This window comes from Passer domesticus, chromosome W (genome assembly GCF_036417665.1).
Source record: "Passer domesticus isolate bPasDom1 chromosome W, bPasDom1.hap1, whole genome shotgun sequence".
In the NCBI taxonomy this organism is placed as follows: domain Eukaryota; kingdom Metazoa; phylum Chordata; class Aves; order Passeriformes; family Passeridae; genus Passer; species Passer domesticus.
In genome coordinates this window covers 10866269-10894212 of record NC_087511.1, presented here as the reverse complement: position 1 = coordinate 10894212, position 27944 = coordinate 10866269, and the positions used below count along the sequence as shown (strand labels likewise).

General features: G+C 42.8%; 1 protein-coding gene across 5 annotated transcripts in view; it reads left to right on the top strand.

The window, feature by feature from the left end:
- Nucleotides 1–27944, top strand: part of LOC135289108 (secretory carrier-associated membrane protein 1-like) — a 127988-nt gene that overhangs the window by 65026 nt on the left and 35018 nt on the right. For 4 of the 5 annotated variants that reach the window (XM_064402453.1, XM_064402451.1, XM_064402450.1 and 1 more), the window contains exons 1-4: nt 337–4585; nt 16100–16198; nt 16465–16577; nt 24365–24493. In XM_064402453.1, the coding sequence (XP_064258523.1) occupies nt 4424–4585; nt 16100–16198; nt 16465–16577; nt 24365–24377 (387 nt within the window). In that variant the 5' untranslated portion in view covers nt 337–4423 and the 3' untranslated portion in view covers nt 24378–24493. Of the gene's footprint in view, nt 1–336; nt 4586–16099; nt 16199–16464; nt 16578–24364; nt 24494–27944 lie in introns of those variants that run through there. The other variant, XM_064402454.1, reaches the window with a different exon arrangement.

Genomic DNA, 27944 nt, shown 5'->3' with positions numbered 1-27944 from the left:
TCTTTCCCATCTTCTTCTGACATCTCAGGTCCCAGGCTGTCTCTCTTCTCTTTCAGATCAAGGAGGATTAGTGTTTTGCAAAGTTTTCTTTGTCTAAGAAAGAATTAAAATCTTGGGCTCTGCTGCCCTCAGGACAGCCTGCCCAGGACTCCCACCCAGGACTCCCATGGCTGGGCACCTTCCTTCCCCCCCCCCCCCCCCTTCTCCTCTGACTGTGTGCTGCCAGCACATGATAGCAAATTTCAAGGTGGCAGAGGCTCTCTCTCTCTCTCTGCGGGAAGGGGGGAGGGGGGGGGCTGCCTAGGACATCCCAGTGTTTCTCCACCCCTCCGTCCTGCAAGGGCTGGCCCAGTTCCATTCCCTTCATCCCCCTTCTCTGTCCAGGGCTCCTGCCCTACCTCAGCCTAGGCCTCATGACTTCCCCTCCCCCACTCAGCCTGTGGCTGGGAAGGGGAGGTCTGAACTCTTTACTGACCGGAACAAAAGAGAGAGTTCCTCTGGTAGTTCTCTGCTTTTAACCTCCTGTGTTCTCAGAGGCATGTCCATGTCTTCAGTGGTTACACCAGGTGTGAATATTAAAATCTGACCACTGATTGGTTTGGCTATAACTCCCCAAGAAAACTCACTTCCTTGTCAACCTATGACACATATTTAAGAAAAAATCAAAACAAAGTTTGGGGAGCAGTTTTAATTCCAGCTAGAAAAAAGGAGGAGGTGAGAACATGTGAGGGAAACAACCTGGAGATACCAAGGTCAGTGGAGAAGGAAGGGGAGGAGGTGCTCCAGGTGCTGGAGTCAAGATTCCTCTGCAGGCCATAGTGGTGACCATGGTGAAGCAGGTTGTCCCCCTGCAGCCCATGGGATCCACAGGGGATGCAGAGATCCACTCAGCTCATGGAGGAGATGCCCACACTGGAGTGGGTGGATGCCTGGAGGAGGCTGTGGACCAGTGGGAGACCCATGGACAGAGGGGGCCCTTCTCCCAGGCTGGGGCAGCCTGTCCTTAGAGGACTGCACCCTGTGCAAGTGACCCACACCACAGCAGTTTTGGGAGGACAGCTGCCTGTGTGAGATTGGCACCATGTCGAAAAGGTTTGTGGAGAACTGTCTCCCATGGGAAGGACCCCCCCACAGTGCAGCAGGGGAATGACTCCTCTCCCTGAGCAGCAGAAGAAAACCTTAGGTGACGAACTGACCAAAACCCTGTCTCCCTTTCCTGTCGGTGGGAAGGAGGGAGGGGTTGGGAGAAAAAGAAGTGTTTTTAAGGCCTTATTTTACTTCTCATTATCCTCCTCTGATTCTGTTAGTAATAAATTCACTTAATATCTCTAAGAGCCTGTTTTGCCCTTGATGGTAATTGATGAGTGTTTTCTCCCAATCCTTAACTCATGAACCCTTCATTAAATTTTCTCTCTTCTGTCCAGTTGCAGAGGAGGGTGAGTGAGCAGCTTTCATAGGTGCCTGGTGTCTGGCCAGTGCCAAATCACGACATGCTATGTAGTGATCCAAGGCAGGCTTGTCTGCAGTGATCATGAGATGGTGGAATTTGAGATCCTCAGGGCAGTGAGGAGGGCATGCAGCAAACTCACTGCCTTGGATTTCAGGAAATCAGACTTTGGCCTCTTCAAGGACCTACTTAGTAGAGTCCCATGGGATATAGACCTGGCAGGCAGAGAGGCCCAAGAATTCTGGCTGATAGTCGAGGATCGCTTCCTCCAGGCTCAGGAGTGACATATTCCAACAAGGAGGAAATCAGGCAAAAATTCCAGGAGTCCTCCATGGATGAATAACGAGCTGCTGTGAGCAAACTCAGAGCAAAAAAAAAGATTTCAGAAGGTAGAAATGAGGACAGGTAGCCTGGGAGGAATACAGGGAAATTGTATGGGAAGCTAAGGATAAAGTCAGGGAAGCCAAGGCCCAGTTAGAATTGAGTCTGGCCAGGGATATCAAGGGATAACAGGAAGAGATTTTAGAGGTATGTTGCAAACAAAAAAAAAGACTAGGGATAATGTGGGCTCTCTCCAGAAGGAAACGGGAGGCCTGGCTGTCCTGGATAAAGAGAAGGCTGAAGTTCTCAATGACTTCTATGCCTCAGTCTTCAGTGGCAAATGGTCTAGTCATGCTGCCCAAGTAATGAAAGGCAAATGCAGAGACTGGGAGAAGGAAGACCATAAGCCAACTGGAGAATCAGGTTCAAGACCATCTAAGGAACCTGAATATGCACAAGTCCATGGAACCTGATGAGATTCATCCACAGGTCCTGAGGGAACTGGCAGATGAAGTTGATAAGCCACTATCCATCATACTTGAGAAGTCATGACTGTCAGGTGAAGTTCCCAATGACTGGAAAATGGGAAATATAACCCCCATTTTTAAAAAGGGGAAAATGGAAGACCTGGGGAACTACAGACCAGTCAATCTCACCTCTGTGCCAGGTAAGATCGTGGAGCACAATCTCCTGGAGACTATGCTAAGGCACATGGAAAACAAAGAGGTGATTGGTGACAACCAACATAGCTTCACTAAGGGCAAATCATGCCTAACAAATTTGGTGGCCGCCTATGATGGGGCTACAGTATTGGTGGATAGGCAAAGCAACTGACATCATCTACCTGGACTTGTGCAAAGCATTTGATGCAGTCCTGCATGACATCCTTGTCTCTAAACTGGAGAGACATGGATTTGATGGATGGACTACTCAGTGGATAAAGAACTGGCTGGATGGCCACATGCTAAGAGTTCTGGTCAATGGCTCATTGTCCACATGGACACCAGTGATGAGTGGTGTCCCTCAGGGGTCAATGTTGGGACTGATACTGTTCAACATCTTTGTTGGGGCCGTGGATAGTGGGATCGAGTGCACCCTCAACAAGTTCACTAATGACACCAAGCTGTGTGGTGCAATCAACACACTGGAGGGAAAGAATGCCATCCACAGGGACCTGGACAGGCTTGAGAGGTGGGTCTGTAGAAACATCATGAAGTACAACAAAGCAAAGTTCAAGTTCCTACACCTGGGTCATGGTAATCCCAAGCACAGAATCAAAAAATGGGTCAGGTTGGAAGAGACCAGTGGGCCATCTGGTCTGACCTCCCTCCTCAAGCAGGGTCATCCTAGAGTACACGACACAGGATTGCACCCAGATGGCTCTTGAATATCTCTGGTGAGGGAGACTCTAGAACCTCTCTGGGCAATCTATCCCTGTGCTCAGTCACCCACACAGTAAAGAAGTTCTTCTTATCATGTTCAGGTGGATCTTTCTGTGTTCCAGTTTCTGCCCATTGCCTCTTGTCCTATTGGTTGGCACCACCAAGAAGAGCCTGGCTCCATCCTCTTGACACCCTCCCTTCAGATACTTAGAGACATTGATGAGGTCCCCTCTCAGTCATTCCTTCTCGAGGCCGAACAGGCCCATCTCCTTCAGTCTTTCATCATAAGAGAGGAGCTCCATGTCTATTGTACTGAGGAGCCTAGAACTGGACACAGCACTCCAGATTAGGGCTCACCAAGGCTGAGTAGAGGGGCAAGATCGCCTCCCTTGACCTGCTGGCAATGCTCTTCCTAATGCATTCCAGGATTCTGTTGGCCTTCTCGGCCACACTGTCGTGGGTCATGGACAGTTTGCTGTCCACCAGGACCCCCAGGTCCTTCTCCACAGAACTGCTTTCCAGCAGGTCAGCCCCCACCCTGTACTGGTACCCAGGCTTGTTCCTCCCCATGTACAGGACCCTGCACTTGCCTTTGTTGAATTTCAGACAGTTCTTTTCTGCCCATCTCTCCAAACTGTCAAAGTCCTTCTGAAGGGCTGCACAGCACACTGGGGTATTGACGACTCCTCCTAGTTTTGTATCATCGGTGAACTTGATGTCTGAAACAACACATTGAAATAGACAAATAGGCTGTATACTTAGCATAACACATGCTAAGGGTGCATGTTAAAAGTAACAGCAGGAAACAAAAAAAAAAGTATTATTTAATCTACTGTATCAATAACATTCTTGTGAATATTTTCTACATTAAATTTTTAGAAACATCTTAATTTCACTGACATGGTTGCAAGAATTTATTAAGCTAAGTTATAACTGAACCCCCTTCCCTCCAAATTATTATCACTTTGAAATTACGGGGCTTTCAGGCAAATATATGGGAAAAGAAATACCAGTTCTTTACATATATATATATATATATATATATGTATGTATAACAAGGCAAACAAACAACCACAGTAGCAGCAACAAACAGAAAAGAAACCCAGAAACCCAACCACAGCCTTCTCTCAGCTGTCAGGCACATTCCCCTTTGGTATAGTTATGGTCACAGCTGGCAGGGGCACTGGTGGCTCCCAGCTGGGCAGGGCAGGTGTGATGATTCCCTCGTGGCTGCAGAGGGCGCTGTGGCACAAGCTCAGCCGCCTCTCTGCACATGGGTAATGGAAGCTCAGTCAGCGGAAGAGATAGAATAAAGGGTTTCCTTTACAAACTGTCTGGGGCAATCAATTCTGGTGCTCCTCCGGATGGCAGAATGGGCTGTAGTAGGAACCTCGGAACAGCAGGCACCTTGGAGCAGCAGGCTGGAACAGCAGAGGTGGGCACAACTGGGGGTGGCAGACAAAATGTAGCTGAACCTCTGCAGCCGCAGCAGGAGCCATGGGGGTCAGGCAGACAGGGGGTGTTGGGTTAAATTGTAGTGAGGAACCAAAAGCAGCAGCAGAAAAACAGAGGGGCTGGGCAGCGGCAGCCGGGCTTCTGCAGCCGGGCTCCTGCAAACATCTGGGAGATGCTCAAGAGTGGGGAGGGGTTCGGAGACCCAGATTTTCCCCTGAGTAGATGGTGAGTGTTATAGATGGGTAATGCGATGGTTGGCTCTCACAATTAAGGAATGAATATTACATAGATGTTAAGAGGTTTTATTGATGTATAGTTATGTTATTGTGATTTGTTCTTTGGAAGTCCTCTGTTCTCCCCATAGTCCCCTTTCTCCCCCCTGTATGGTTGCCAAGGAACAGACTTGGTAGTCGGGACATGTGGAGGGAGGGCATATACCTGTGCCCCTTGCATGGGGCATTTAGGAGGAGGGCAGGCTTGTTACTAAGAGGCGTGGCATGATGACACCTGACCTCCAATCAAGTTGCAAGAAAGTAGTCTCCACCAATGGATGGCAAAGAAGAGTTGACTGGCAGACATTGGGAGGGGCTAGGGTTACCGAATACAACCTCAGGGGTATAAAAAGTAGAGCAGCCATTTTGTGGGTGAGCACATGGCAGTTTAGTTTCACGCTCCCAGCACTGCTCTTCTTTTTCCTTATTAAGTCCTCCGTTGTATTTTGTTAAGGTTTAATAAACCTTTGAAATTTTTAAAGCAAGCAGTCATTTCTCACAGTGAGGGTCCTTCACAGTGAGATCGGGTGTTGATAAGGTTGCAGTGCAACAGCTGCTCTTACAAGCAAAGCGTCACTCATGGTAGGAGAAGCAGTAAAAGACAGAACTCCATGGTGGCAGCAAATTCTTCCCACAGGAACCGCAGCCCTACCATCTCCCCTTTGACCTGAGAGAGAGAGAGCTTGCGCAAGGACCTGAGCCTAGCCCCTCACCCCCCAGCCAAAATTTCTCAGTATCTCTACAATTTGCTAGAGGAAGCCTCTGAGCTAAGACTGCAGCCAGCTGCACTCTTCCCCCCCCCCCCCCCCCTCAGCCACATCTTTTGTCTCTCAAGTATCGCCATTATCATCTCTTAGGCAACAAATGTGAGAAAATTCCCTGAGGTAAAGAAAAAAAAAGGAAAAAATCCTAACCTCCAACACTGGTACAGCACTGTGGTTTGGATTTAGTATGAGAATAATGTTAATATCACACTGATGTTTTGATTGTTGCTAAGTAGTGCTTACCCTAAACTTTTCAGTGTCTCATGCTCTGCCAGTGGGCAGGTGCACAAGAAACTGTGAGGGAACATGGCCAGGACAGCTGACCAGAACTGGACAAATGGATATTCTATTCTATAGAACGTCATGCTCAATATATAAACTGGGTGGAACTGGCCAGAAGCCACGAATCGTTACTGTGAGAGACAAGTGCTCACTTTGAAAATTTAAAGAGGTTTATTAAACCTTAACAAAAATACAACAAAGGACTACATAAGGAAAAAAGCTGCAGTGCTGGGAACTGCCCCTCATGCATACCACATGGCCAGTTTGTCTTCAAGATGGATGTGCAGTCATTTATAACCCAGGGGGTTGCATCAGCCAGGCCTGACCCCTCCTAAAGTCTGTCAGTCAGCTCTTCTTTGCCATGTATGGGTGGAAATTGCTTTCTTGTAATTTGATTGGAGGTCAGGTGTTGCCATGCCACACCCCCTAAGCAACAAGCTTTTCCATTCCCAACTGCCCCATGTAAGGGACACATGTGCACGCCTTCTTTTTTACCTGTCCTAGACAACCCCAGCTGTCTGATGGTCACAATACAGGAGGGGGAAAGGGAACCATGCAGAAAACAGAGGACATCTAAACTACAATAACATAACTATACATCACTAAAGCTTTTCTTAATATTCACACAATAGTTATCTTTTAATTGCGAGAGCCAATAATCTCATTATCCATCTATAACAGTTACTCAGGGACAGGATGGGCATTGATCAGTAGGTGGTGAGTTACTTTGTTTTGCATTGCTTGTTTTCCTTGGGTTTTATTTCTCTTTTCCTCTCCATTACTTGAATTATCATTATTATAATATTTTATTTCAATTATTAAACTGCTCTTATCTCTGCCCATGAGGTTTAGATTTCTGTCTGATTTTCCCCTCCACCCAAAGGAGCGCTGGTTGGGGGGGGGGGGTGAGGTTGAGTGAGTGGCTGTGTGATACTTAGTTGCCAGATAGGCTTAAACCATAACAGGTTCTTACCTAGGCATGTGTATCATGGACAGCAATTCTAACAGCACATAGGTTGCCAGCTAGCATATAGTGGAACTTAAGCAGAAGTGTGAATCCTGATAATATCGTACATAATGCGTTACTTATATTAATCTCATCTATTATATATGCTGTTGGCTAGCATCTTTCATTATGTATCTCTAATGAGATTTCTGATGGGTTCCTTTATTCTTAAGCATACATGCATGTTCCAGTCATTAGCAGCACTGCAGGCTATTTGGACAAAGTGTCTTTCAAGGATAGGTATATCTTAATACATTGTTCAAATATTTTCTAGCCTGCCAATCCACCTTTAAATACTATTACAGGTGTCTGTGAAGGGCTACTGGAGTCCTTAGTGGAGACTGTGAAAAATGATTTATAAAGAATAAGAGGGGGGATTGTGAACAATGCATATTATATTATTGGTGTCAGGAATATAAGTAGTAATTTGTGGAGATAAATAGTATATAAAAATATATATGTGAACTGGGGAGAGAAAAAGGGGGGGGGGGGAATCCCTTTGTTCCCTTTAGGTTAAAAAAATCCAACAGGATGACGAGATCACAAAGCCGCAGCTGATGGACATCTCAGTATTTGCATCCGAAAGGAACTCCAGCTGCACCAGGGACGAACATTCATCAGCACCTATGCCCAAAGACACCAAGGTGCTGATGGCCCAGACAAGATGCCTATCTGTGGAGATCAGAACCATCAACACATTGAATCTGAATGCCAGATTCTGGGAACCAGAGAAATGGACCATTCCACCCCCGGACGAGGCTTTGTCCAGGGAAAGAAACCACCTTGAATATGAAGAACTCAGAAAGAAACAAAGACTTTCTGCCGCAGGCCAAATAAACTGTATAAAAACTGCTACCTTGCAAGCAGTAAGTGTGGACGGGGAAGTCTAGGTACCAGTTGGTCCATTCTTCACGTTCACCCGTATCACTTCCCGGGGGTGGTATGCTGGCCGTTTCGGTGGTGGCTGTCGAGACTGTTTTTATGGTCGCGGAATAAATTTTATTTTTCATATTTTTATTAAAATTGGCTAATTCGCATTTTTTATTTATAACATTGGCTTTTCACAAATATTAAAATGGATATTATATGTGTTATGTTAGAAAGTTATGCTGTATTAATTCTCTTAAGTAGTGTGTTAAATATCATTTTAGGTTATAACATAATGTTAAAATAGAAACTATGCTATGTAAGATACTCTTTAACTAGCTCAAGAAAGAGATGAGATAATCAAGAAATTCTTCACACAGAGATAACAGCAACAAGCCCCAAGAGAAGAATTATTGCCTCCTTATCGGAAAAGACAAACTTTCTTCCACCTCCTTTTTGTCTTTGAGGTGCCAACAGGATTAAGGAGGAGAAGTTGACAATAACCAGAGAACACCCTTTGTTTGAAAAGAATTTATGCATCATGTATGAGATATATGAATATGCAACAGGCTATTGCTTTTAAGAGTAAATACTAATCCTTTGTTAGCGAGCCATGCTTTCAAGAGGAAAGCATCCAAATGTTCGTAATTCTTTGCTTTTATTGTCCTTTATTGTCTTAACTCTGATTGTCCAAATTCTTATTGCTCTAATTTGTATTACTACTTTTATAACCACTTTATTACTATTAAATTTTAAAATTTTAAAACAGGTGATTGGCATTTTTCACAGTGGGCAATCTTGTTTATTAGTCTAGCAGGCAGCTGTAAGACCCCAAAACTCACTCAATAAAAAGGTTTATGTTTTTTTATGTACCCTGAGTTAGACATGCAGAAGAAATACCAACAATATATTCTCAAGCAGTCAAGACAAAAAAAACATTTAGTGGCAACTTCAGAAAATCAGAGAACTTTGGCAAAAGTTTAGAGCAGCATTCAATCAACACAAAACATTTCACAAAGCATTAACTTAGCCCATTCAACTTAGCAAACTCCATGCCTATCCAATTTTAAGTTACTCAAAACTCCAAGAAGAGGGAATTAGAAGGAGAAAGACAGAAACAATGCAAAAAAAGAACAAATATAGCTACCACTCCTGGTTTCCAGTGGTGTCTCAGCTAATATAAAATCCAAGGAAAGGTAGGGTCAAGACATGCTTGCCTCCTGTTCTTGGTTAAGTACCCTTTGGCTTTCCAGGGCCCTTCCCCCAGGTGGGAATTCTGGTCATCTGGTAACTCAGGAGGTGGGTTAGGGGCTCCAGAGGTGGGGTATAGAGCATTGCCTCCAGTGTGCCAGTGATTGGCAGCCACTGCGGGGGTGGGGTATGCAAGGCAGGGCATTGCCTCCCCAGGGCAAGGCCCAACCTGCCCATTCCCCCACACACATGCCCAAAATGTTTTGAGCCAGCAATCCTTCCAGTCTCTCACAGCAGCTTCTTAGCAATTATGCATTCAAAGTTACTGTTACCTTAGCCATAGAGCTAAAGGTGGGCTTTTGTAGCATTGTTCTAGCCTACAATGCATAATGCATTTTTGTTCAGTAGCTATTTCTTTGGTACAGGGTTTGTTATGAATAAAAAGTTATCTATTTTTTTAAGGTTGCAGAGTTAAAACAAGTTGGACCAGTTGCTGTTAGCTTCAGTGTTAAGAGTTCTTCAATTACCTGTTAATGGTTGGTGATTAACCATTGTCGCCCTGATGCTTGCCAGGGAATGACACCAAACCCTGCAGGTACCAGGAGAATGGGAGTGGCATCAGAGCTAGTATGCAGATGAGAAATGCATTGCACCAAATTTTGCAGTTTTCCAGGAAAACCCCTAAAATCAGCGAGCCAACATAGAACTAGGGGACCTAGGTGATGTCTAAGGATGGGAGCGTAGTCCAGTGCCTGCTTGGATCCTTTTTACTTCTCACCCTAACCTGAAAAGATGTTGACTAGAGAGACGACCCAAGGTGTTGGACCGAAAAGGTGGAATCTCCTAATCTCTCATGAGGACGGAATCCCCAGCTCTGCCTGCAGACCAGCGGACAAAGCTGCATCACCCTTCTCCTCCGGGCCACTCCTGGGAGCAACAGCGCTGTGGGCGCAACCCGTCGATTTCTCCCCACCTGAGCTGATTCTTTTTAATAAAGGCATTAAAAAGGAGAAAGATCTCCTGCCCATTTATTTCAGGGTTTGTATTTCATGTTTGAAGCAGATTATAAGACTCTCAATGGTTGTCTGGTTTTGCATAGTTGTCATACAAGAGACCTTTGTCCTCATCACAGAACGCTCCAACATAAGGAATAGCAATACTAACAGTCTTTAACCAACTTTGTGTGTCTTTGTCTTAGTTTGAAAGACAGGTATCTGCTAAGGAAAGCAGGAGCCTCCCTTGGAATGGAAAATATGACCCCCTTCCCTCCGAATTATTATAACTTTGAAATTATGGGACTTTCAGGCAAAGATATGGGAAAAGGAATAACAGTTCTTTACGTGTGTGTGTGTGTGTGTGTGTGTGTATGTGTGTGTGTGTGTGTGTGTATAACAAGACAAACAAACAACAACAATGGCAGCAATGACAAACAGAACCAGAAACCCAACCACAGCTGTCAAGCACTTTCCCCTTTGGTGTAGGGATGGTCAGAGCCCGCAGAGGCACTGGTGGCTCCCCAGCTGGACAGGGCAGGTGCAGTGATTCCCTCGCGGCTGCAGGGGGCGCTGTGGCTTGACTTATCTCACATGGTAATGGCGGACGTGCCAGTGAAATGGATGGAAAAGGTGCTTCCTTTACAAACTCCCTGAGGCGATCGATCCCGGTGACCCCTGTGGATAGCTAAAGGAGCTGTTGCAGGAACCTCAGAAACAGCAAACTGGAACGGCAGGGATGAGCAAAACCTCAGAGTGGTAGGCGAGATGTATCAGAAACTGGGCAGCTGTAGCTGGAACCATAGGGTGTCCTGGCAGGCAGGGGGTGTTGGGCCTACACTGTAGCAAAAAAAACCCCAAACCCATAGCAGTGGCAGAGGAACAGCGGAGGCGGTGCAGCGGCAGCCCGGCTGACACACGACAGGGAGAGGCTCCCTGTGAGGGGGAAAGGGTTCAGGATCCTGGGGTTTCCCCTGAGTAACCCAAGGAGATGGTGAAAGTCCCTTATTTAATGAGGTAGGGTGTTAATAAGGTCCAAGTTCAGTGGCCGCTTTCACGATCAAAGGCTCACCCACAGCAGAAGAAGCAGGACCGAGCTACGCTCCCGCAGCGGCAGCGAATTCCCCTCCCAATTAGCAGCAACTCCACTATCCTCCAAAACCGAGAGAGCAAGAGAGAGCTTGGAGCTGCACCCAAACCCTTCCCCCAGCCCAAATCTCATAATATCTCTGCTCTTCCCAGAGAAACCCCCAGGTAAAGAGAGAGTAGCCAGCTGCACCCGTCCCCTGAGCTGTGGCAACTTCTTTTGTCTCTCTTAAATACCCGGTTGTTATTGTTCCTTAGCAACAAAATGGGAGAAAATTCCCTGAGAGAAAGAAACAAAAGGAAAAATTCCTAAAACCCAACAGTCTTCATCCTAGAACAATGAGTAATCCTTTTTTATGATGAAAAGCTTAAATGACTATTTTTGAGGAATGAGACTTCTCTGATATTTCAGTATTCTGTTAGGAGTTGATATAAAAAATGGAAAGATTGATTTTGAAATGTTGCAATATTATACACAGATGTGATAGATGACTAATGCGATGGTTGACTCTCACAATTAAAAGGCAAATATCATGTATGAAATAGATGGGCAGGAGATCTTTCTCCTTTTTAATGCCTTTATTAAGAAGAATCAGCTCAGGTGGGGAGAAATCGACGGGTTGCGCCCTCACCGCCGTTGCTCCCAGGCGTGGCACGAAGGAGGAGGATGATGCAGCTTTGTCCGCTGGTCTGCAGGCAGAACTGGGGACTCTGTCCTCACGGGAGAGTCGTTGAGTCCTTGGTTTGTTTGTTTAGAAACCCGGGGGTTCTCTTTAATCAGTTTCTTTTCAGGTTAGGGTGAGAAATAAAAAGGTCCAAGCAGGCACGGGACCACGCTCCCATCCTTAGACGTCACTTACGTCACTTGTTGGCTCGTGATTTTAGGGGTTTTTTTCTTGTAAAAACTGTAAAACTGTAAAAACCCAAGGTGCACTGCATTTCTTATTTGCATACTGGCTCCGATGTCACTCCTATTTTCTTTACCTCGGAGGGGTCTGTCCTGGCAAGTGGCCAGCATCAGGGAAACAATCAGTTAATCACCCGCCATTAACGGGTGATTAAGGGCTTTTCTTTGGCAGCGAAACCAAAGGAGTCTGACTCGGTCTGGCTTGGTTTTTTTAACTCTGAAACTTAAAAAAAATACAATTTTCTATTCATAACAATGTACATATGTTAAGAGAAGTTTTATAGACTTATAGTTATGTTTTACCACCCCCCCCCCCCACATTGTTATCAGGGGGTGGACTGGGTTTGGGACATTTGGGAGGGTCGGCTTGTTACTGAAGCGACACGCAGAATAAATAGACTCCACAACCCGATGTAGTTATGAAGTGAGTATGTATTTTCAGCACCCGGCACAAGTGAGATAGCTCTCATGAAAACGTGTGCCTCGAGTCCTAGTCTGAACCACATCTTTATTCACAAAGGTGTTCCATATACATTACATTGCTCAACCTTGCCATGCATATTCAACCCCTGGCCCCACCTGTCTTCACCTCGCATGGTAATTAGATCCACGCCCTTCTGAGCATGCATTGTTCATGGTGGTGGTCACACGGAGTCTTTTGGTGGTCTCTGAGGCTGAAGGTCGTGGTCTTCCTCATGGTTGAACTTTTGAACTTTTCTCCTTTGCGTGTGCACTTTGGTCCCTTGGTGCTTATCTGAGTACGTCTGTACATTTTGATGAGTTTGGAGAGAGAGAAGCCCCTTTATCTGGGTTTCCTGCATCCCTTGGTCTTTTCCCAGTATTATTCTTCATTGCAAGAAGCTTCAGAAATTTGCATTTTCCTATGCCCTTTGTACCATGGCAGAGGTTTCTTAAGTAAAAGGTTGAAATTCAACACACAATTCTACAAGCTAAAATTTAAATGCTTAATTCATATTGCTAACTTAAGTGAACCCCCAAAACCTCAATTTCATTACTATGGCAACATCTGACCTCCAATCAAGATTTAAGGACGTAAACCCCACCACTGGACAGTGAAGAAGGAGTCAATGGACAGAACTTTTGGAGGGGCTAAAGGATTAAAAGGCCAAATATCCATTGTGTGGATGAGCACATGGTGGAAAAAATCCTTTGCTCCCAGTGCCATAATATTTTCTCTATTCAGTCTTCTGTTGTATTTTTGATAAGGTTTTAATAAATCTTTTAAATTTTTGAAAGTGAGTATAATTTCTCACACAGAGGTGGAGTTTACTCAGTCATTATGCTTTCTCCTCTGTGCATTTCAAAAGATGGTTGGTGTATTGGCTTTCCATTACAAGGTTTTGGTATCTGGGGGGTACAAGGGTGGCTTCTGTGAAAAGCTGCCAGAAGTCAGATAGAGCCAATGCCAGCTGGCTTCAAGACAGACCCACCACTGGCCAAGGCCAGGCCAATCAGCAATGGTGGTGTGACATCCCACCCTTAAGGGGAAGGGAACACCCAAGATTCATAGATGCTCGTGGTTTAAAGGAATGATGAAAGCCAGAGGGTCTGCAAAAGCTTGCATAGTTTTATTAGTAAATTACATACTTAGCATAGGAATTGGTATGTTAGTCCCTGACCTACTATCTAAACAGATGGCAGTGGGTTTTGGATAAAGGGGTAGAGAAGAGAGAAAGACATTAATTATAGAGGGGATAGAGTGGGGGGGAGAGGGAGGAAGGAAGGAAGGAAGGAAGGAAGGAAGGAAGGAAGGAAGGAAGGAAGGAAGGAAGGAAGGAAGGAAGGAAGGAAGGAAGGAAGGAAGGAAGGAAGGAAGGAAGGAAGGAAGGAAGGAAGGAAGGAAGGAAGGAAGGAAGGAAGGAAGGAAGGAAGGAAGGAAGGAAGGAAGGAAGGAAGGAAGGAAGGAAGGAAGGAAGGAAGGAAGGAAGGAAGGAAGGAAGGAAGGAAGGAAGGAAGGAAGGAAGGAAGGAAGGAAGGATCACCAGTCCTGGCTATTAATGTTTGAGACACGCACATTAGCCCCCTTATCTTCCAAGCTTCTACAGATGGTAGTGCCTGTGGGATAGCATCTTTTGGGAGGGGGGGATTGCTGCACAAGAGCAGCTGTGAGAGGAGTGAAAATATGTGAGACAAACAACTCTGCTGACACCAAGGTCAGTGGAGAAGGAAGGGGAGGAGGTGCTCCAGGCAATAGAGCAGATTCCCCTGCAGCCTGTGATGAAGACCATTGTGGGGCAAGTTTTCTCCATTTACCCCATGGAAATTAATGGTGGAGCAGCCCATGAAGGACCCCATACCAGAACAGCTGAATGTGCCCAGAAGAGGTTGTGACCCTGTGGGAAGCCCATGCTGGAGCAGGCTCCTAACAGGACCTGTGACCCTGTGGTGGACAGTAGTGTTTTGACCTTGGCTGAGTGCCAGGTGCCCCCTAAGCCAGGGCATCCACCTGCTCTGGCATGGAGCTCCTCCACAGGCTGCAGGTGGATCTCTGTATCCCTGTGGATTTCCATGGGTGGCCAGAGCACAGCTTCTTCACCATGAGCTGCAGAGGAATCCCAGCTCCGGGGCCTGGAGCACCTCCTCCTCCTCTTTCTTCACTGATCTTGGTATCTGCAGAGCTGTTCTCAGATGTTCTCACCCTGGTCTTCTCTGGCTGCAATTACAACTGTGCAACAACTTTTCTTTCTTCTTAATGATGTTATCACAGAGGTTTTCCTACCATTTCTAATTGGCCCAGCCTTGGCCAGAGGCACATCCATCTTTGGAGCCACCTGGGATTGGCTCTGCCAGACATGAAGGAAGCTTCTAGTAGCTTCTCACAGAAGCAACCCCTGTAGCCCCCCTGCTGCCAAAAATCAGGCCCTGCAAACCCAATACAGCCACAAGGGCCCATTGCTGACTCATGGACAGTTTGTTGTCCACCAGGGCCCCCAGGTCCTTTTCTGCAGTGCTACTTTCCAGCAGGTCACCCCCAGCTTGTACTGGTGCCTGGGGTTATTCCTACCCAGGTGCAAGACCCTGCATTTTCCTTTGTAGAATTTCAGAAGCTTTTTCTGTCCATCTCTCCAACCTGTTGAGGTCCTTCTGAAGGGCTTCACAGCCCTCTGAGGTATCAGCCACTCCTCCCAGCTCTGTATCATCGGTGGACTCAATGAGGAGGCATCTACCCCTTCATCCAAGTAATTGATGAACAAGTTAAACAATACTGAGCCCAGCATTGAATCTTGGGGCACACCACTAGTGACAGGCCTCCAACTAGACTGCAACTGATCACAACACTCTAAGACCTGCCTTTCAGACAGTTCTCAATCTACCTCACTGTCCACTCATCCAACCCACACTTCCTGAGTTTGTCTATGAGGATGCTGTGAGAAAGTGCCAAAAGCCTTGCTGAAGTCCAGGTAGACAATATACACTGCTCTCCCCTCATCTATCCGGGTAGTTGTCTTGTCATAGAAGGCAATCAGGTTGGTTAAGCATAATTTCCCTTTAGTGAATCCATGCTGACTACTCCTGATCACCTTCTTGTCATCCATGGGGATAGACATGGCCTCCAGAGTGAGGTGCTCCATCACTTTTCCAGGAATTCAGGTGAAGATGAGTGACTTGTAGTTCCCTGGGTCCTCCTTCTTGCCCTTTTTGAATATGGGCACATTGCTTCTCTGGTTAACCTTTGTGAAGTAGATAGCTCTGGAAGACATTATTAATAAATTGCATCATGTTTGAGAATAGGAGCAGATCACTGTTAAATCCTGCCATTTTAAATAATAACTGTCCTTATTGATATTCATGTCTGAACAAAATTAAAATTCTTTTTACTTTCTGTTGATCTATAAAATTCCATGTTGTGTTTATGGAAAATAGTGCAGTGTAAAAACAAACAAGTGAAACACTGCATCACAGAGTATATATTATAACCAAAAAATTATAAATATTGCACAGAGCATATCAGATTTTCAGTTCCTGGAAAGAAGTTAAGGGGGAATGCACCACCACAATCAGTAACAGTTCCTTTAAAACAACTGGATTAATTCTTTCAGAGTTAATGAAAAGGTGTTTATTAGAATAGGAGATTGTTTCCCTATAATTGTTTCTTGTTTTCTTAGCCTCCTCCAGGAAATGTGACAATGACTCATGTACCCAGTACCCAGCCAGCTATAATGAAACCAACAGAAGAATCACCTGCTTACACACAAATTTCAAAGGTTTGTTTATAACTTTCAGGCACTAGGTTCCTTTCAATTATAGTAATATAAATACACTTCTGAAGTTGTATATCTTATAAATAAACATTGTTTTCCTGATAATTTATGAAAATGAATACTGCCTTTAAGTAATCAGTTACTGCATGAATTTGTCTAATATTAGGTTGATCTTCTTAACTGGAGATGTTAAATTTTGTAAAATAGACTTGGAATATTAATTTTGTGTTTGTATGTTTTTAATAGCTAATGATGCTTATTTTGTTCAGGAGCATGCCTTGGCCCAGGCAGAACTGCTAAAGCGTCAAGAAGAACTGGAAAGAAAAGCAGCTGAATTAGATCGCAAAGAAAGGGAAATGCAGAGTGTCAATCAGCAAGGGGGGTATGCATAAATTTTTTTTTTTAATTACAGAAATTTCACTTTTTCTTAGAAACTGTTTTAGTTTCACAGTGTTACTGTGAAACAGATCAAAGGGGATTTTATAACCTCCTTGGAAAATTAATTTCCTTTGGAACAATGCAGTGAATAAAAACTGGCCTGTGCAGATTTTCACAGCAAAAATTTTAAATGAAGCCTATATTACATGTTACTCTCTGCTATTGGCTATTTTTATTCTAGGTTAATATCCAAGTAATACTGTTGAATGGAAATGGAGCAGTTTGAGAAGTAACTTCATAAGTAACATGTCTGATTTCTCTTCTGTCAGTATTTATAGCTGTAGGAAAACTTTACTGTTTTGAAACATTTTCTTATCCTTTGGCTGTGTTACAGACAGTATTTTATGCAAATAGCAGAAAGATGTATTTTATTATTAATATTTTATTAATTCTTCATATGTTGCTTTGTAACCCATAGTTAAGATCTGTATCTTATTTTGCCACAACATTTAAGTAACCATCGGTTTTTATACTGCAATTTCACACATGGAATTTACATCCTCTTAACTGAAGATACTTTGCTAGAATTAGATCTACAGGAAAAATTTTAGACTGAAGTTAATAAAACCTCAAACAAACCAAAACACCATGCAAGGTTGACTTTGTGTGATCTTTTCACTTGTATCTAGAAATCTGACTGTTGTATTTCCACATGTGCTGGGATTTTTTTGCTGCTGTGGTTATTGGAATATACAGCAGCACAATTCCAGATTGCATGACCATTTAGTAATTCAAATTCTTAGAAACTTTATGCCAGTCAACTGTTAGGATCTGGGAATAAGGAATTGCTATTCTTCTAAGGGAAAGAATCATGATGGTATTGTCCCTCCATTAAATAATTTTTATTTTCTCAGTATTTACTCTTTTCAATGTCTCTATTAAATCTCTGTACCTCCTCTCTCAGATAATTTTTTGTTTGTTTTTTATTATTCTTCTCCATATATTGCTCTTCATCTAATTTCACTGACTTATATTGATGATCTGTATTGATCACATGTCTCTTTCAGGCTTCAGGGACAGTCTTGTTCATCTATATCATAGGAAACATAACTCTGATACTACATGCATGTTTCATGATATTTCTAAAATGGGTATTTACTGTTTTATTATGTTGCAGTTGTCTCCTAGTTTCGGCCAGGACAGAGTAAATTTTTCTTTTCTGCAGTAATGTGGCTGTGGGAGTGTCTAGGAGGTTATTCCATGCTACCTTATGTCATTTGCTGGGTGGGGGAAAAGGACTTTCTTGCTTCTGAGAAGAAGGGTGCTCCTTCCAGGGGGAAAAACATGGCTGGTAAAATGGTTGGTATTGCCGCAGACTTTCTGTGTAAATAGTTTTTTTGTCTTATGCCTTTTTTTATTACCATTGTTGCCGTTACTGTTCATTTTCTTATCTCATTGCTGTTTCCAGTAAATTGTTTTTCTCAACCTGACATCTTTGCCTTTTGTGCTTCTAACTAGAGGGGGAAGGGAAGTGAGTGCTGGCATGGTTACAGTGGGAGCACTAAACTGGGGAATATCATTCCTAAACCATGACAAGTTGTTCACATACAAGTGCTTGAAGAGTCCATGAAGAATCTAAAGGATTATTTGGAAAGGTTGAATAGAGAAGAGAGAGCTCTTAAAGCTTGAAAGAGAATATTGGGGTTTTGCCAAATGACTGCATAAAACGTACTGCACATCAGAAATTTTATGTTATGATTAAGGAGAACAATATTCCTTTCCTTCTGATTTTTTTCTTTGTCACACTCATGCAAACTCCTTTGGAAACATTTTAGAGATACTTTGATTGGAGGACAAAGTCTTTCGCAATACTACTCTAGCTATTTGCATTCAAGATGCTGGCTGCACATTTAGGATACTTGTCATATGCAACTGACAAAAAATGAAATGATCTTCAAGCTGGTAGGTCTGCTCAGCAATAGGTCCAGGGAGGTGATTCTCCCCCTCTACTCCACTCTTGTAAGACCTCACTTGGAGTACTGGACCCAGCCCTGGGGCCCTCAGCATAAGAAGGATGGGGACCTGTTGCTGTTGGAGCAAGTCTAGAGGAGGCCACGAAGATGCTCAGAGGGCTGAAACACCTCTGCTATGGAGACAGGCTGAGAGTTGGGGCTGTTTAGCCTGGAGAAGAGAAGGGTCCATGAAGATCTTATAGCAGCTTTCCAGTACCTAGAGGGGGACAAAAAGAGAGAGCTGGAGAGGGACTTTTCACAAGGGTATGTTGTGATCGGAGAAGGGGAAATGGCTTTAAACTGAAGGAGGGTAGGTTTAGATTAGATAGTAGAAAGAAATTTTTTACTAAAAGGGGGGTCAGGCACTGGGACAGATTGCCTGGAGAAGTTGTAGATGAGTGTAGTGAGTTGACTTTGGCTGGGTGCCAGGTGCCCACTAACCCACTGTATCACTCCCTTTCCCAATGGAACAGGGGAGATGATAAGATGGAAAAGAAACAGCGGGTAAGATAAGGGAGTTTTATTACAGTGAAAGAAAGAAGTGAGTCTGTGTGCACATAAGTGAAGGGAAAAGTCCATCTCTACTTCCCAGCAGCAGCGATGTTCGAACACTTCCTGGGAAGCAGGGCTTCAGCACGCGTTATAGTTCCTCCGGAAGGCAAACATTAAAGAATCACAAATGCCCCCCCTTCCTCCTCTCTCCCTTAGCTTTATATATCTGATCTGATGTCATATGGTATGGCATATCCCTTTGGCTAATTTGGGTCAGCTGGCCTGGTTGTGTCCCCTCCAAGGATTTTGCCCACTCACATCCCTTTGATGGGGGAAGGAATGTCAGAGGGACAGCCCTGCACAACTGTAGCCAAAACACTGGTCTGTTAACACCTGTCAGCTACTAATGCAAAGCACAGCACTGTGAGGGCTGTGAACTTTATCTCAGTCAGACCCAATACAATACCCCATCCCTGGAGACATTCAAGGCCAGGTTGGAAGGGGCTTTGAGCAACCTGGTCTAGTGGAAGGCATCCCTGCTCATGGCAGGGGGTTGGAACTAAAGGATCTTCAAGGTCTCTTCCAACCCAAACCATTCTATGATGTCTTCAGTCTTCTCTTTTCAGTTTCTATGCAGCATTGCACTTGAGCTTATGTAAGGACCTGATAATAAGAAAAATGCCTCCAAAATTGCTTAGTCATTGTGTCTGCTTATCATAATCTCTTTTAACACCTGAAGACTATGTGCAGGATGGACTGTGAGCTGCCTTGAGGTCCAGAAAAAGGAGGGCAAAAACTGTGCTAAATCAAGAAGAGGGACAGAAAGGGACAAAACCTCTGCCCTTTGCCTCCTCTCCCTGCTGCCTGCTAAAGCCTTTTTCAGCTGTGAAAACAACCTGAAGCCTCCCAGAGCTGAGACACTGCCAGCCTGGGGAACACCCTTCCCCCCCCCCCCCCCCCCCCCCCCACTTCCTGTATCCTTGGAGTGACCAGCACAGTGGATCAGGGCCACCATGAGCTGTAGGGACCATGCATTGCATCTACATTCCAGAAGGCATTCCAGCTAAGCTGTCAACCGGAAGATGAGAAAATGCAGATAAACTACTTCAAGCAGCAGGGGAAAAAAAAAGGCAAAAAGTGCTTGGGCATTTCCCCCCCCCCCAGCAGAAAAGTAGCAGTGTTGTGGTAAACTATCCTATGCTTTTAAAATAATCTTAGCTTTTTCCAACTTTTCTCTACTTTTTCCCTTTCTTTGCCTCTTTTACAGTTAATAAAGTGAAAATATCGGGTTTTTTTGGTATCAACATTGAACTTTGAATTTTTATCTCATTTCAGGGAATATTCAAAACTGAAGTTCTTTCCACAATTCACAGAGAGCTCTCTCTGCTCCTCTGCCATTAAGCAGATTGTAACATCTTATTAATGTGTGCTGCTTCCTTTTTCAGCTAGTTAGTTTTGGCATGCCTGAAAATCCCTTTCTGGGCTTGCGTGATGCTAGTTTGTGGGTAACTGCATTCATAGTGTAGGCATGCCAATACAGTTATGTTAATAGGCCTTGAGATGGTAACTTGTGTGGAATGAAATAACTCAGCTAGGTTTTTGCTTATCAAGATACAGTCTTGGAATATGAGTATCCAAAGTGTATTTAAAAAAGGCCACTTGGTTTTTGATCTTAAACCAACTCATCAAGCTGTCTTTCAGTCTTAGTTGAAAATTTTGAAACTTGTGCCACAGGGGTGGGAAGACACATCAGACAACATTCTTCATTAAGAATTTGAACCATTATAAGATGTCTGATTTTTATGTGACTGTCTTGAAACTATCAGTCCTAAAAGAAGTAACCATATACTGCAGAATGAAGATCTGAATTATTATCAGATATGTTTCATTTAAGAAATCCCCAAGAAGATTTTAATATGGATGGGAATATTGCTTGGTTACCTTCTGTATGCTCCCTCTGTAAATCCCCTGCCCTAAAAGGCTTGATAAAAATGGTGTTGGGAACTGATGCTGGCCAAATGTCAGTGCACTCACGAAAAATCATTAACTTCTACTCCTCTGCTATAGTTAAGCAGGAGGGGGAAAGAACAATTTTTAAAAAAAGCTCATGGAGTGAGATAACAATTAGGTGGAAACACTTTAAGGGCAAAATAGGCTCAAAACTTGAAAATATATAAAGAAAAATTTATTAACAGAATTAAAAGAGGATAATGAGAACTAAAATAAACCTTTAGAAAGCCTTCCCCCACCCCCAGCCCTACTTTCTTTCCCACCAACAGCACAGGGAGATAAAAATATGGGGGTTTTAGTAAGTTTGTCACTTCTAAAAATCTTTCTTCAATTCACTTAGGGAGAGGAGTCTCTTCTGCTGTGCCATGGGGTACTTCCCACGGGAGACAGTTCTCTGTGAACTTTTCTAACGTGGTTCTAATTTGCTCGAGTAGCAGTCCCACCCAAATCTGCTGCAATGTGAAGTCCCTCCCACGGGCAAAGAGTCTTCCCACAACTGCGTTTTTTTTCATGGGCCATTTAGTTCATGAGGTTTTGTTTTTAAGGATGAGCTATTCTCATATAAAAACAAGGGTCTTTGTCTTCTGTGTCTGGAAGCAAGGGTTCTCTCTCTGTTCAAGCCTCTCACCAGATCACAGCTTCTCAGCATCCACACGCTCCAGCACAAAAACCTTTTTCTCATAGGCTGCAAGTGAATTCTGCATCCCTCCATGCACTTAATGAATTACGGGGGAACTGTTGTATTATAGTCCTCACTATGGCTTGCAGAAGAATCTCAGCTCTGACGCTCAGAGCACCTCCTTCTCCCCCTCCCTCTTTTGCACCAACCTTAGTGTCACCATGTTCTTCTCATGTGTCTTCACTTTTTTCTTTTCTCTGATTTGAGAGAGAATTGGTCTTAGAACTTGAGAACAGACAATCAGTTGAAAAGTTTTTATAGAGTTCTGCAGCACTGAAAATTGATCCTGTCCAGGCTCTGCATTGGGGAATTGCTTGTCATGTCTCTCATTGCTGATCACGTGGTCCTCACCGGCATCATGCTAGCCGTGCAGGCTGCCAGCTCCACTCCACACTTTTCCTCATGTGGGGTGCTGAAAAAAGAAAAGCTGCTGCTGCCACCCTTGCTCTTCTGTTTGCAGCATGGCTGGCTAAAAGTGGCTAAGCAAAGTTCATTGCAAGCCATGCCAAGGTAGCAGCCCGGATCTCGGCAATGCGTTCCTGGCCACATGGCCCCAGCCACGTGGTCGCTCCCGGCTCTGGTTTTGGCTGCATGGTTGCTCGAGGTGCCAGGATGGTCCCTGGCGGCATGGCCCAGCAGCGCCACCAGGGAAGGGACCAGCAGGCTCCACAGGGAAGGGGCCCAGTTGGCCTCCTCACCACTCCTTGGAGGTGAGGGAAAAAGAGAGCTTCCTGTGGTTTTGTCTTTCTTAAATATGTTATGGAGGCGTTACAGCTTCTCTAATTGGCTTAGCAGCATGCCTGTTCTCAGAGCCAGCCAGCGATTGGTTCTGCCAGGCATGGAGGAAGCCCCCAGCAGCTGCTCACAGAAAATCATTTCCGTGGCTGGCTTCCTCTCTCCTCACCAAAAAGCAAGCCATATAGAACCACCACAAATGGTCAGTGGAAGTGGCAGAAAATTTAACAGATAATTAGTGCCTTGTACCTGTTTGGACAGAACTGCCAGCTTCATCTTTTCTAAATGGCAAAAGAAATAATGCAAGTGTGTAATTTTTGCAAGTTTTCTGTTCTTATGTAATGGGTTGAGCTTGGCTGGCTGCCAGGTGCCCACCAAGCCACTCTACCACTCCCCTTCCCCACTGGACAGGGGAGAGAAAATAAGATGGAAAACAACTTGTAGGTTGAGATAAGTAATTTTACTAAAGCAAAAGCAAAAGCTTGCATGCCCATAAGCAAGGTAAAAAAAAAAGAGGTTAATTCTCTACTCCCCATCAGTGAACGATGTTCAGCCACTTCCCAGGAAGCAGTACTTCAGCATGCATAACAGTTGCTCCAGAAGGCAAACACTGTAGACAACAAATACCCCACCTTCCTCTTCCTTTCCTTAGCTTTTATATCTGAGCTGATGTCATATGGTATGGAATATCCCTTTGGTTAATTTAGATCAGCTGGCCTGGTTGTTTCCCCACCCAGGATCTTGCCCACGCCCCAGCCGACTGACTGGGGGGAAGAATATTGGAGAGACAGCACTGATGCTCTACCAGCAGTAGCCAAAACATGAGTGTGTTCTCAACACATTTCCAGTTCCCCATGCAAAGCACAGCACTGGGAGGGCTGCTATGGGAAAATGAACTCCAGCTCAGCCCCACCCAACACAGATGAACTGCTAGTAAAGACATGGTTGAAGATAGCAATTGCAAACAAAACCTTGTCAGAATTTCAAATAAAGTTTTCTTTAGGTTAGTCTCCAATTCAGCTCCACTTTTTTAATATGGTAATTAATGTATCTCTTGCATCCAGAATTTGAAATGCTATGGTAAAGGTTTTTTGTAGTTATCTCAGTTGAATCTCTGAATCTGTGCTTGTGTTTACTTGTGTTCTGCAGAATGTATATTGTAATCTGTGAACAGATTAGCATACAGGAAGTCCAAGTGTCTGATACTGTGTTGTCCTTTGTGGCATCCTCACTCTGTCACACAACTATATCAAAATATATTGATGCTGTAGGGCATCTTCTTGTAACAACAACAACAAAAAAGTAGTTTACACAATTTAAATAGCTGCTTTTCTTCAGGCTTATGGGCTTTTAGGTAAAGCTTTGACTGTAAAGTGTATTAGGAACTGGTTCAAAGTGTTAGAGATAGCCAGGTATTACAAATATCAGGATTCTGAGAATGAAGAATGTTTTTCAGTCCCCAGTCTTTGTGTTCTACAAAGTATGAGAGTATGGTGGGACTTAGGGAAATGTGCATTTAAAAGTCAAGGAACTCTGAGAAATTGTTTTGTGAAGAATTCTCTTTTCTCATTACTTTATAGGAACTGTCAAATGCCTGATTAGTCTTTTACATAGACAAAATATTGTACTTTCCTTGATCTGTCATGTACTTCATTGTATTTTATTTCTGAAGTTTATTTGTAGTATTGTGTGAGGATTGCTAATAAAACTTTGGGTTTTTGGTAGCCCAAGTTATCTATACACTTGTGAAATTTATGTATAAAACAATTTGAACAAGTCCAAATGCATCTCTTTCTGGTATACAGAGATTAAACTGTATTATAAATCACCTTTCCCCCCCCCTTTTTTCTTTCTGATTTGCAGGAAAAAAAAATAACTGTCCACCTCTTCCTGAGAATTTTCCAGTAGGTCCGTGTTTCTACCAGGACTTTTCTGTAGACATTCCTGTAGAATTCCAGAAGACAGTAAAGATTCTGTACTATTTGTGGATGTGTAAGTATTTTATTTTAAAGAAAAAGCAAAGTGCATATTTAAACTTGATGATACATACTTGCTACTTTGGCTTTTGCAATATCTGTAATGAATTTTTTTTTAAGTCAGAAGTCAAATGGTGAAATGAAATCTTTTTGTTAGCTTCAGTTTTAAATGTATTGGATTATTTAATAGAAATTTCCATAGGAAAAAAGGAAGAGGATTTACCCAATGCAGATTGGTTATGGTATAGTGCAGTTTTCTGTTTTAAATATCCCTGTTTTTGTAAAATGAGCTTTGACCATTTATTAATCTAGAAAAAATTGTATTGTTTTTAAAATCACCTTATATATTAAAAAGTATAATTCACAATCAGTGTTAATAGACTGACTGTAAGAAGTGTAATATCCATTTGCTTTATAATAACAGTTTTATATGGTTTAACATAGTTTTAGTCTATAGTGGAGACAATATAATTTTAGTCTGTTTTAAAAAATAGTGTAAATTAAGTTAGCTGAAGAATCAGTCCTTATTACAACTGTCTTTTGTACACCAAAAATTCTCTACAGTCTTTGTAGGGTTCATTTTGCTCTCATTCAGGTGCAATGTTTTGACTGGAGAAATGCTGAATAAACCAAATGTACAAATGCCATGACATTTGTTTCTTCTGCCTTGTCCAGTGTGATGAGCACCTAATAAATACTCTGAGACTGATGAAATTCCAAAGATTCAGGTGCTTTGATGACATTAACATATTTTTATCATAATTAAGAGGATGCAAATTTCAGAACTCTTCTGTATTTTTTTTTCAAATCTGCATAATTTTGCCTGTTAATCTGGTAATCTTATTACTGTGACTGAAGCATGTCATTGAAAAACATAAAATGAGCAGTCAGCATTGAAACAAGTGAATTCTACTTCATAGTAATCCACAGCTTTTTATAGTCGTTGTTGGATTATTAATCTTTAAACAACTGGATTCACTGTAGAAGGTGGCACTAATCACTCATAAATCTCACAGATATTTAAGTTTTATATGAAATCTAAGTTCAAATACTCCAAAATTCTAGGATAGTTACTAACTCTGGCCATTTGCTGGACTGAATTCTAAAAAGTGCCATATGTTTCAAACACGAGGTGAAGTTGGGCAGAGAGAATTGGAATATTAATACTGTTTTTCTTTTTCCTACTTATGGCAATAAATAAAGGAAGCAGTGATATTATAGTATTTCAAAATGTATACGAGGTGTGCTCTTATACTAACATGACAGAGTTTTCTTCCAAGTAGACTTAGATTTTTAACTGAGTCCTCTTGTTCTTTTCCTTCTTTACCTTTTGTGCTCTCTGACTTAGGGATTACTCAGGAAGGAAAGATGGAAAAGGGCATAATAAAGGAAAAGAAAGACAAAATCTATTTCAGGCTAAAAAAAATAAAAATACTGATATTGAGGAGGATCATTAACGGGACAGCACGCCATGACCAATATGATCAAGTGAAGCCGATTTATTACAAAAAGCAAGCTATACTTATACTGTTTTCTATTGTTCATGCCTCAAGCTAATACATGATTGGTAAAATCCTTTTTATGCATGCATTTTAATATATCAGTTAATTTTAGTTAATCTTCCTTCTTCAGGTGTCTCACTGCAGTTTTCTTGTCTGCCTTTGCATCCTGAACTGTCTGCTTTTGAGCGTGTTCTTCTCCTTTCATGTCCTTCAAGGGCATGGTGACCTTACTCAGTTTCTATGAAGGCTGGATTGTGCATATGTTGTACATGTCCGTTGTCCTGCAAAAAACTCTCAACAGACTGAGTATAGAACTTTGTGCCTTAAGGCTGTATGTTGACTCAATCCTTGTGATATTTCTTTCTATGGGATTTGGATCATATATCATTGGAGTGGCTTTGCTTCCTCAGTGGAGGCACTCATTACCATAGCAAACCAACCTACTTCTCCTTGTTGGTCTACCCTACATTTTAGTTCCTCTTCCAGAACTTCCTAGATTTTGTAAGGTCTAGGGGTCAGTGAACATAATCACATTTGGATAAATCTGCCTGCTGAACACTTTGTAAAGCAGGTTAGTTTTCCTCTTCCTTTTTTAGAAGCCCTAAGAACACACCTTTTTTTGAATTTTCATTTTTTGGATGTTGCTTTTGTTGGTAGTAATTTTTATATCTTTAGTCTTGGTCTGTATGTATCTGAGGAAACTTGCCTGCTTCAGATCTAAAGCTCTTTATCTCCGCTTCTATCCCTAATCTGTGAATTCATCCATCTTTTCTCTATTTGTATTTGAAATCAGTTTTCAGATTCCTTGATGTGGTTTTGTCTTTGCACAATTTTTTTCCCTGGGGAGAGCTTTTCTTTTTATAACTGACTGACTGCTCCCATGTTTTTGTGAACTACAGCAATCAATTAACAATGGCTTCTGTCAGCTTCCAGTGGAGCTTTTATATACTATCTTGTTTTTGCAACTATTGCTGTTCTAGTTGCTTGCAAATAGAACAGCAGTTTGCCGGGCTCTGTACATCAGGCACTATTTTTTCGATTTTTGTTTTCTGCTACTAAGGAAATGTCTCTTGACTGTTATCTGACACCACTTTTTTTTTTTTTTTTTTTTCTGAAAAGCCTGTTTTACAGCTATTTTCTGTCTAAGGATACAATCAATAGTACATATAACAGTCTGTTGATGTTTGTTTTGCCTGTTCCTGAGAACCTCCAAAAGGATGGACACTTCATAAATTTCCCCCAAGCCTGTTCTAGTGTGTTGTCATCTTTATCCTTAGAGTTTCCATTATATAATTTAATTTTTCCCTTCCTGTGATTTATATTCCCTGTTCTGTCCACTGTTGTTATGGAGATACATTTATGCCCATTTGCCATCATCTTTTGTCTAAATTAGCACAGTTCTCTCAGCCTTTCTTTGTACATCATGTTTTCTAGAGATCTGTTTTTTGTTGCTCTCTTACATATTTGACACTTGGTCTACTCCATATTATTATGGGATTTTTAATGTGTAGCATCAAGAACTGGAGAATGCGGGCTATGACAAATATTTTAGCTGAAGTCCTAATGTACCATGTAGAGTTTAAAAAATACTTTCACATTTTTGGTAGTATGTCCTTGTGTTCTGTGCTGATCTAAGCTTGTTTCAGAATATATTTTTTCTGATGAAAAATACTTGTGTCACTTGTAAGGTGTGTTTGCAAATGTCTTTCCCTCTCCACAAAGAGCAGAGCAGACAAGGAATAAAAGGTAAAACTACATTTGAAACTACTCTGATGGTGCTTCAAGGTTGTGTGCAATCAGATTTTGCTAGCTTTGTCCTCACTTGACAGTTTCCATGTGTCTTCAAAGCCCTCCATTTTGCAGGTATCCCATTCCCCTTGAGACATTCCATTATAGGGTGACAGTCCAGCTGGTTCCTGGAAAGAAGCACATTCTTTTGTTGTGTACCCAGTGAGGACTTTGGTT